Here is an 11,395-nt window from a genome sequence, read left to right as displayed (position 1 = left end):
CAGCATCGTATTTACCCTTCTCCCAATTGTAAAACCTACCCTGTTGTACGCACCTATCTCTCTCCATAACTAAGGTGAAAGTCACAGAATTGTGGTCACCATCACCAAAATATTGGCCCACTAACAAGCCCATTACTTGTCCCGGTTCATTACAAGTACCAAATCCAATATGGCCTCCCCTCTGGTCAGACAATCTACATACTGTGTTAGAAAAGCTTCCTGGACACACTGCACAAACACCGCCCCATCCAATCTACTTGATCTAAAGAGCTTCCAATCAATATTTGGGAAGTTGAAATCTCCCATGACTACTACCCTGTGGCTTCTGCACCTTTCCAAAATCTATTTCCCAATCTGTTTCTCCACATCTCTGCTGCTATTGGGGGGCCGAAAATAAACACCCAACAAGGTGACTGCTACTTTCCTATTTCTATTTCTATTCCTATTTCAGCCCATACTACCTCCAAAGGCAGATCCCCCTCGAACTGCCTTTCTGCAGCCATTATACCATTCCTGTTGAGCTGTCTCAGTTGCCAATGACAGCAGATGGGAAGTGAGAGTGCAGCTGCAGTCCCCTGAGGGCTGTGGGTGTGGGAAACATCCCGGGAATTGGCTGGGGTCTCATACACAGGAAGGTCCTGAACTTGCAGATGGCTTTAGCCATGTTTTTCTGCTGATGACCTTCTAATGTGGAAGACTACTGTTGAAGGTCCTCCCTGTATTCAGCTAACTGCACTGGATTCATCTCCACTAACAACAACAGCTTCCTTCAACATAGGGCCTTTATGTTACGAAACATCCCAAACAATCACAGGATTGCAAACAAATTAAAATTAACATTGAACCACATAAAGAGATATTTGTGGTTTTTAACTCCCTGATCTCCCAATTCTAGAAGACTCGCAGTTGGTCCCCAACATACTTGCCTTAACATCCCATCTCAGGGCTAGAAGAGTGTATGTGGGGATGAGTGGACTTATTGGGTCTAACTGAGAAACTTTCAGTTCACTGTGAAACTCAGTTATGAGTCCCAGCTCCCACCAGCCCTTGATATGTCTGAACACCTCGAGGTGGGATTTGACAGATACAAGTTGAATAGGTCATTATGCTTCATAACTCTTACCCATGTGAGATGCAGAAGATAGCAGATAAACCGCTGTTAGGGTGCTCCAGATAGACACTGAATTAGGATCTCAAGAACCTTGAGCAAAATTCCACAGGTAATCGGGGAAGTACATAGAATGTTGGCCTTTGTTTCAAAGGGAACTGAATATAAAAGTGGGGAGATTTTGCTAAAACTATACAAAGCACTAGTCAGACCCCCAGCTAGAATACTGGGAATGGTTTTGGTCCCCACATTTAAGGAAAAATGTACTGGCATTGGAAGCAGTGCAGGGAAAGTTCACTGGATGGTATCAGGTATGGAAAAATTGTCTTACATGGAGAGGTTATGGGGATACTACTTGTACCCATTGGAATATAAAAGAATGACAGGTAACCTAATTAAACATACAAGCTTCATGGGGGATATGACAGGGTAGTTAAGGAAAGGCTGTTTCCCCTGATGTGAGAATTTAGTACCAGAGAGTATATTCTCAGAATAATTAGTCACAAATTTAAGATAGAGATCAGGAAGAATTTCTTCTCTGAGCGGAATTCTTTACTGCAGAGGGCTGTTGAGGTTCGGTCATTAAATATATTGTAGGCTGTGATAGATTTTTAATCAGTAAAGGAATCAGGGTTTAGCGAAAAGGTAAGAGAGAGGAGGTGAGGATTATCAGATTGACCATGATCTCATTGAACAGTGGAGCAGACTCAATGGGCTGAATGGCCTACTACTGATCCTATATTTTATGCTCTCATGTTATCATTCTGTTTATGACAGTCTTGACACAACAGGAGACCATTCAGCCTTCTGTGTTTTGATGACTCTTTGCAACAGCAAATCTAAAACAAATCCTATGCTGGTCCCTGTGTCCTCTTGTGCTTCAAATCATTTCTAATTTTCCCTTTGTTATTATTGAGATGTACTTCCCTAGTTTCCCATTACTCCACAGCCCACAGCATATCTTCAGTTTTTTAACTTGGTTCTCGATTATCCAATTGTATGCTTCCTCTGTATTAAGCTTATGGTCTTATTTACGGGGAGAAAGTGGGAGAATGTGGTTGAGAAACCTATCAGCCATGATTGAATGGTGGAGCAGGCTTGATGGGCTGAATGGCCTAATTTCTGCTCCAATGACTTATGGTCTTAAAATTTAAAAAAATCTAAGAACCAAGTTTCTTAAAGTGAACAGAAAATTATTGATTAATTATAAGCAAAACATATTCAATAAGAACAAATTTTGTGGTGGAGCAGGCTCGATGGGCTGAATGGCCTAATTTCTGCTCCAATGACTTATGGTCTTAAAATTTTAAAAATCTAAGAACCAAGTTTCTTAAAGTGAACAGAAAATTATTGATTAATTATAAGCAAAACATATTCAATAAGAACAAATTTTGCCCATTTAAATAATCTAAATCAAACATGCACTGAGTAAAGGTGAAAAAGTGAATTTCTCTGTAGAGATTCACTTTGGGAAAATTAAAGCACTTTTAGCCATTGTGTTTTAGTTCTTGAAAGTGTAAACAAAATGGTGTGGAGTGTTCAGGTGGCATCAGTCTACTGCTATAGTGTGCAAACAGTGATGTTGCCAAACTCAAACATGTACCACCCTCTGTGTGAAAAAGATGCCCCTTAGGTCCCTTTTATATCTTTCCCCTCTCACCCTAAACCTATGCCCTCTAGTTCTGGACTCCCCGACCCCAGGGAAAAAACTTTGTCTATTTATCCTATCCATGCCCCTCATAATTTTGTAAACCTCTATAAGGTCACCCCTCAGCCTCCGATGCTCCAGGTCTGTTTCCATGCTGTACATCTCTATGACTCTATGACAAGCAGATGCCTTTGGGATCTTTACCAACACGACTTGCTCAGGGAACACAATGTCACGGGTTCTTGGAGATGCGCCTCTTCAGGAACACAATCAGGGTTCAGAGTGGGTCAGGGTTCCAGCTACCACACTGGACTCAAAAACAGGAGAGCTGAGCTGGGAAGCTCTCTCCTTTCCTTCCCCCAGCCTCACCACCAACTGCCAATACCAAGCAATCTGCAATGTAGATAGCACAGCCTGACCATTGTAAACCTGCACAGGAGACCTGCAGTAAACAAGAGGCTTGTCACTAGATGTGTCAACTTCAAGAATTGTTTTAAAGTTGAATCTTCCATTTTCCTTTCAACTGATCGCTTTTTAAAAAATCTGGGTATCCACAGCCCATCAAACCCAACTTCGCAAAAATTATTAAATATAAAGTCTTCATAAAACTTTAAAAAATACAATGTTCTTACAACTGAACGTGTTGCCTTTATTTTTTCACGGGATGTTGGTGTTACTTACATGGGTGCAAAGGTCTAAAAGGGTTAATATCAAGGAATGCCATGAGCACTATTGATTATGATGCTGTTATATGGGCTTGTAGGCAGAATAGCTGAGGAGCTCCATGAGAGACCCAGTATCTGATCTCCCACACGATCTCTGTAACAATGTATCTAGTTGCTAATATGTAGTAAACTACTTCTAGTTCAATACGAGAGTTAATTCTTGTTAAAACTGGAAATAGATTTTTTGGCTGCCATATCAGGCCTCGCACGTCCTGTAAATCTTTACCTTTAAAGAGGAAGAAGGCTAAATCTAACCCCCCATCCCCCCACCTACTCCTCCAGTGTGGTGCAAATTTGATTTACCTGCACAATACAACGTGGGGTATATTTAATCTAAGTAACTCATACAACAACTGGAAAAGCCAGAACTTGTTCTCCATCCCTGATGGTCCTTGGACTGGGTGGCCTGTTGGGCCATTCCAGAATGCAGCTTACCAACCAACCACATTGCTGTGGGTCTGGAATCATGTGCAGCTGGGCTGGGTAAAGACAGCAGATTTCCTTCCCTAAAGGTCATCAGTGAACCAGATTACAATAATCGACAACAGCTTCAAGGTCAAACCTTCGCTAACTTATTCCAGAATTATAAATTCAGTTCAAACACAGCTAGCCACAATGGTAGGATTTGAACCTGTCTTCCCACAGTATTAGCCCAGATCTCTGAGAGATTAGTCCAGTGAAATTAACATAATTTCTCAGGAATTAGACTGCTGAATGGACCTCTCTTGGGGCATAGAGGTGTACATCATGGAAACAGACCCTTTGGTCCAACTAGTCCATACTGACCAGATATCCTAAACTGTTCTAGTCCCATTTGCCAGCACTTGGCCCATATCCCTCCAAACCCTTCCTATTCATATACATATCCAGATACCTTTTAAATGTTATAATTGTACCAGCCTCCACCACTTCCTTTGGCAGCTCATTCCATACACACCACCCTCCGCATGAAAAAAATTGCCCCTTAGGTCCCTTTTAAATTTTTCCCCTTTCACCCTCAACCTTTGCCCTCTAGTTCTGGACACACCAACCCAGGGGAAAGATGTTGTCTATTTACCCTATCCATGCCCCTCATGATTTTATAAACCTTTATAAGGTCACCCCTCAGCCTCCGACGCTCCAGGGAAAACAGTCCCAGCCTGTTCTGTCTCTCCCTATAGCTCAAACCCTCCAACCCTGGCAACATCCATGTAACTCTTTTCTGAACCCTTTCAAGTTTCACAACATTCTTCCTACAGCAGGGAGGCCAGAACTGCACACAATATTCCAAAAGCGGCCTATTTCAAATCTAATGTTGATGTTCCTTTGTGCACCTCTTGCGCAGCGTAACCTGGTATGCCTTGCTCTGTCTAAGCACAATATGACCTGTATGTCCTTGTATGGTATGATCTGCCTGTACTGCACACAAAACAAAACCTTTCACTGTACGTAGATGCACGTGACAACAATAAATCATGAGAAGGTGCGAGAAAGAGTGCATCTTCAGGAGAGGAGGAGAAGGAGAAGGAAAAAAGATAATTGAAGAGTATGAGCTGCCTAATTTGCTTCTCTTGACTGTATGAATGACCATTGGTCATCTCTTGTTTTCCTCAGTGTTCGACTGCATTGAGCAGTATGCTCCAGGGTTCAAGTCCTCCGTGGTTGGGCGTGACATCCTGACACCACCGGACCTGGAGAAAGTGTTTGGCTTAACTGGAGGGGTTTGTATTCGTCCTGTGACTTTGGTCAATGAGAAATGATCAATCTATAGATTGAAAATGACGGATTAGTTTGTGGTGCCTGAGGGATCTTCATTCACCTCATCACTCAAACCATAAAGACCAGGGATCATCCACCTTCACTCTGCGTTTTCCCTTCTGGATTTTAACATTCCTCCAGCATCCCGTTGTTCTGGTTGTGCATTGCACTGAGACAAATTCTAACCAGACTGTACAGATTGACTTGCATTCCACTGTTTTGGCTATTAGGTTTAACAATTTTTTGAATGGGATGTGGAGTTCACTGGCAAGGCCAGCAATTGTTACCCATCCCTAACTGCCCTTGAACTGAGTGTCTTGCTAGGCCATTGCAGAGGGCAATTAGAGTCAACCACATTGCTAGTAGGCCAGACCAGGTAAGGACGGCAGATTTCCCTCCCTGAAGGGCATCGGTGAACCAGATGGATTTTTACAACAATTGGTGATTGTTTGATAGTCGTCATTTACTGTGACTAGCTTTCAGTTCTAGGTGTTTTAATCAATTGAATTTTAAAGCACACTGCAGTTGTGGTGGAATTTGAACCCATGTATAGTATTTTACTGACTTCATTAAAATAAAACTCATTGGAATAATTTCTCACAGAAATTCACAATAGCAAGATAGCCATGTCCCACCTCTCAATCCTTTATCTTTGCCTTTATCTTAGTAGCACTGTCCACCAGAAGGAACAGCAGCACCTGCTGTACGTTTGCCTGGGTTTGATCCTCAAACCCTGAAAAATAGACTGACGTTGTTTTCCTTTAGTTTCTCTCTTTATTTCAAAGGGAACAGAGTATAAAGGTAGGGAGGTTTCACTAAAACTATACGTAGCACTAGTCAGACCACAGCTGGAATACTGTGGACACTTGTCTAAGGAAAGATATACTGTCAGTAGAGGTAGTCTAGGCTGGGACTGTCTTATGAGGAGAGATTAAGTAGGTTGGGCCTATATTCATTGGGATTTAGAAGAATTACAGGAGACTTTGTTGAAACATACAAGATTCCTAGGGGACTTGACAGGGTAGAAATGGAGAGGCTGTTTCCCCTTGTGGAAGAGTCTAGGACTAGAGGGCATCATCTCAGAGTGAGGGATCACACATTTCAGGCAGGAGTGAGCAGGGATTTTCTCTATTGGAGTTGGAGGAGCTGTGGAATTTTTTACCACAGAGGGCGGTAGAGGCTGAGTCATTAAGTCTAATCAGGTTTGAACCAAACATTTTTAAATCAGTTCAGGGGATCAAGGGTGATGGAGCAAAGGCAGGAAAGTGGGGTTTGAGGGCCATCAGAATGCCAGAGCAGGCTCGATGGGCTGAATGGCCAATTTCTGCTCCTAAGTGTATGGTGATTGCCAGAATCCAGCTGGGACCAGTGGCTGGACACATCAATAAGACATACCATATCCACTGTGTTTATTACAGATACCAGTCTTCATTGGGAATCCTGAATGTGAGACAGCAGTTTTTCACATTGACATCCAAACTCACACTTCAAATGGAAACATTAATATCCGTTACAGTTAATCCAGTGATTAGGCCCCAGTTTCTGCTGGAGCACAATGCCTGACTCTGGCTACTGTATTTTACAAAGACCTTAAGGCTTTGGAGAATGTCCTGCCCAGTGGGAAAGACCCAGTGATACTTGGTAATGAATGTACAGGTTTTACTGGACCTCTATTTTGAAGTGTACAGGACCTGTACGACTCATTCGCTGACTTTATCGGCTTTTCTTTCTGGGTAGGGAGGTTTATAAGGGTGGCTTGCAATGCAGAGGGATATCAACTGCGTGGGTTCGATTCCCACACCAGCTGAGGTTATGGTGAAAGATTCTCCTTCTTAACTTCTCCCCTCGTCTCAGGTTGGGTGATGGCAATAAAAACCTAACAACGCAAGTCCCTTGAAATGCCCCTCACTATGTTACCCTTTTGTATCGCTCTCAATGACAGCATTTCTCTGTCCTTCTGTCTGATTTGGTACCGAAATGGATAAATATTCCCAATTGTGGTGTTTTCTTGCAGAATATTTTCCATGGAGCAATGTCACTTGATCAGCTGTATCTGACTCGACCTCTGCCCTCATATTCGAACTACAGGTCACCGGTTAAAGGCCTTTACCTCTGTGGCAGTGGAGCTCACCCAGGTAACAAGCAAAGTAATGGGTGTCTGAAAAGAAACGAAAATAAGAATGATCCCTGGGAGGAAGGGCTTATCATATGGGGAGCAGTTGAGGACTCTGGGTCTGTACTCGATGGAGTTTAGAAGGATCTGATTGAAACTTATAGGATACTGAGAGGTCTGGACACTGTGGATGTGGAGAAGGTGTTTCCAATAATAGGAGAGACTGAGACCAAAGGGCACGGCCTCAGAGTGAAGGAGAACTGAGCTGAGGAGGAATTCCTTCAGCCAGAGGGTGGAATTTACTGCTGCAGAGGCCAAGTCATTGAGTGTACTTAAGACAGAAATAGATAGGTTCTTGATCGGTCAGGGGATCAAGGGTTACAGGGAGAAGACAGGAGAATGGGGTTGAGAAATAGCCGAGCCATGACTGACTGGTGGAGCGGACTCAATGGGCAGAATGGCCTAATTCTGCACCTATATCTTATGGTCCAACTCTGCACTCACCCACAAATTCAAAAGGGTTGCATAGCGAGTAACGAGTTGTGCTGGAAATTCTGGAGGTGGGTGGAGGTGGGGCGGGGCTTGGGGTTTAGGCCATACTGGTGAGAGAGACAAAGCAAAGGATACCTACCATTTCCGATCCATGGCACTTTGTGTCAGACTCCCAGCTTCTGCAGTAGTATACTTTCAGTTAGGGATATGCTCTGGTTCAGTGGCTAACACTTGTAGTCTGTAAGTCAGAGAGTTATCGGTTCAAATCCCACTCCAGGACTTAGGTACAAGCTTGGTGTAGTACTAAGGAAGTGCCACACTGTTGGGTGGTGCTGATACAATAAACAAAGACCCCCTCTCTCCTTTGAGCAAACATGAAAGATATTACTGCATTGTTTTGAAAAAAGACAGTCTAGTTACCCCGGTGTCCCTCAAGAATAGGTCATTTGGTCTTTATCACATTGCTGTGTTTTTGGAGCTAGCTGTGCCTAGATTGGCTGCTATGTTTCCTACAACATCGTCTACACTTAATTAGCTTTAAGACATTATTGACTGTCCAATGGCTATGAAAGGCACTATGTAAATGCAAGTCTTTTTTAAAATTGGGATAGAACAGCTTCTGAAGAATCTCCTTCAACTCATCACCACAGCCAGCCCTGACGGCTCAATATGTACAAGTGGTTTGTATCTGGAGTCATTCGGAAACAACGTCTCAGATATTATATGAGCCACAGCATTTACATTTATTAAACCGCGAAGTGTTTGGGAAGTTACGTGGAATGGGAATGGCCAACATTAGAAAAATCAATCAGGGTACTTTCCACCAAAAACTGTCAGGACCCTTGATAGGAAAGTGCCTATGGGTGGGTTTCTGTTTTTTTTTTATTTATTCATTCAGGGGATGTAGATGTCACTGGCCAGGCCAGTACCAATTGCCAAAGCATGTGGTGCTGAAAAAGCACAGCGGGTCAGGCAGCATCCAAGGAGCAGGTGAGTTGACGCATCGAGCATTCCTGATGAAGAGCTTATGCTCGAAACGTCGACTCTCCTGCTCCTCGGATGCTGCCTTACCTGCTGTGCTTTTCCAGCAGCACACTCTTTGACTCTGATCTCCAGCATTTGCAGTCCTCCCTTTCTGCCAACACCAATTGCTCTTGAGAAGCTGGTGGTGAGCTACCTTCTTGAACTGTTACAGTCCATGAGCTGTAAGGAGAGCTAAGTACCGTCAGGGAGGGAGTTTCAAGATTTTGACCCTGTGACAGTGGGGAAACAGCTGTATATTCCCAACTCAGCTGAGCAGGTGAGTTGAAGGGATGGTAGAGTTGATAGTGTCCCTTGATGTTAGAAATTGGGAGTTTGAAAGCTGTGTGAAACCAGGTTAGCTGTGACATTTTGCATGGTTGAATCGATTCTTTAACAACTGAAGAATGACTGTCTCCTGTTTCTTTCTTCAGGAGGTGGAGTAATGGGATCAGCAGGCCGTAATGCAGCACGCGTTGTCCTTTCTGATTTGAGACGGGTTTAACGGACCCCCCTCCCACCTGGACTGCTGGCTTTGAATACACCTCCACAACAGAATATGCTCACGCTCTCTACCTGATCAGCGCTTAGAATGATTACTGAACAGGAAAGCACTTAATCAACGATTACTATCTGCCCGTAGCATCATAGAGGAGCCCAAGGGGCCACTGGACCAGGCTTGGCCCTTTCAAAGACTAAGACAGTTAGTCCCTGCTCTTTCCCGATATTCCTGGCTTTTCGTTTTCAAGTATTTATCCAATCCTCTTTGGAATACTGTTATAGATTTCACATCCAGCACATTATTACGCAGCCCATTCCAGATTCCAATCACTCCTAGTGTAACAGAGGGAGTATACAATGAGCAAAAGGACCTTAGGAAGTACAAAGAATCAGAGGGATCCTGGCGTGCAAGTCCATAGATTCTTGAAGTGAACAGAAGATTTCTGTAAAATGGTTAAAAAACATACAGAATACTTGCCATTACTTGTTGAGGCATTGAGTACAAGAGCACGGTGGTTGTGATAAAAGTTAAAAGTGTGATGCTGGAAAAGCACAGCAGGTCAGACAGCATCCGAGAAGCAGGAGAGTCAACGTTTCGGACTCCAACATCTGCAGCAGCTGCAGTCCTCCCTTTCTCCTGGTTGTGATAAAATGCTGGTTGAGCCACAGCTGGAGTACTGTATGCAGTACATTCTGATGAAGGGCTTAGGCCCAAAACATTGACTCTCCTGCTCCTCGGATGCTGCCTGACCTGCTGTGCATTTCCTGTGCCTCAATTTTCAATGCAATGCAGCTCTGATGAAGACTCATCTCAACTCGAAACGTTAGCTTGCTGTCTCTCCACGGATGCTACCTGAGATTTCCATCACTTTTTGTTTTTAGTTTCATTTGCAGTTCTGTTCACCACACTGTAGGAAGGATGTGACTGCAATGGATTCACTGAGACTGAGATTACCATGGCTGGAGCTGTTTAGCTTTTGAAAAGGCTGAGGTTGTTCTATTTAGAGGAGAGAAGGCTGAAGGGGAAACTAGACTGAGATGAATAAAATTATGAGGAGCATAGATAGGGAGAAACGTTTCCCCTTAGTAAAAGGGTCAGTTAACCAAGGGCTCAGATTTAAGGGAAGGAGCAAGTTACAGATGTTTCAAGGGAATTTAAAGGAGAATGTTTCCATTCAGTCGTTCATGGGTTTCTGGAACTCACTGCACGAAAGGGCGATAGAGACATGAACCCTCAGGATATTGAAGAAGTATTTGGATGGGCACTTGAAATTCCCTTTTACACAAGGCTTAGGGCCACGTGTTGGAAAGTGGGATGAGAGTAGATAGATGCTTGATGCCTGGGGTGTACATAATGGGCTGAATGGTCTGTTTCTCCAATTCTATGATGCTAAGAGCTATACTGCTTTGTCTAGTAAAACATTAAGTAAACCTTTTAATTTTCAGGTTCTGAATTAAATGTGATAATTTATGCAGGCAGAATGCAGATTGCAGGAAAACAATATGGAGGTTTGTCCTATTTGTCATTAAAAGCTGTGAGAAACCACTTCTAAAGTGGACTGTATATCCTTTGCTTGGATTGATGGTGGGCATAGAAAACTGAAGAATTATGAAGTAAAGACAATTTAACGGGCATTGAATGTCTCAAGTGTCAGTAAAAATCTTAGCGGAGTCAACAGCCCATTGACATTTTGTCAGTTTGGGTTTTAAATTATGCTCCTTTGTAGTAAAGTGATCTTTCATCAACTGGCTGGTCTTGATATAATGGCCTTTTAATGTCAGAAGTGTTTTATGAGTCTCTTCCTGACCATCAGCGATTGAAGCAGTCTGGTCGAACCACGCAAGTAAACTGCTTTAAAAGTCTCCTGTTATTTGTTTTGGGCCCTAGTGGCGTAAAACATTTGGTAGGAGGTTACTGGTTGGGATGGAGGATGTTATAAGTTAGAAAAGTTAACACCACTGGAACTTTGACAGAGACAGAAGGTGCTGGAGAGTGTTATGGACCTGACCAGACCCCCTCAAAATAGTTTAAGCAGGTCACCAAGATACAA

At 43.2% G+C, this 11,395-nt stretch overlaps 1 protein-coding gene across 1 annotated transcript in view; it reads left to right on the top strand.

Annotated features, from left to right (window-relative positions):
* pyroxd2 (pyridine nucleotide-disulphide oxidoreductase domain 2) overlaps positions 1 to 10,979 on the top strand; it is a 65,514-nt gene extending 54,535 nt beyond the window's left edge. Inside the window, exons 14-16 of the mRNA XM_043713014.1 lie at positions 5,075 to 5,181; positions 7,233 to 7,353; positions 9,278 to 10,979. Of these exons, the coding sequence (XP_043568949.1) occupies positions 5,075 to 5,181; positions 7,233 to 7,353; positions 9,278 to 9,348 (299 nt within the window). The 3' untranslated portion in view covers positions 9,349 to 10,979. The remainder of the gene's footprint in view (positions 1 to 5,074; positions 5,182 to 7,232; positions 7,354 to 9,277) is intronic.
* Positions 10,980 to 11,395: the final 416 nt, after the last annotated feature.

This window comes from Chiloscyllium plagiosum, chromosome 22 (genome assembly GCF_004010195.1).
Source record: "Chiloscyllium plagiosum isolate BGI_BamShark_2017 chromosome 22, ASM401019v2, whole genome shotgun sequence".
Lineage (NCBI taxonomy): Eukaryota > Metazoa > Chordata > Chondrichthyes > Orectolobiformes > Hemiscylliidae > Chiloscyllium > Chiloscyllium plagiosum.
The sequence above is the reverse complement of the archived record's forward strand: the minus strand, read 5'-3'. Positions and strand labels throughout refer to the sequence as shown.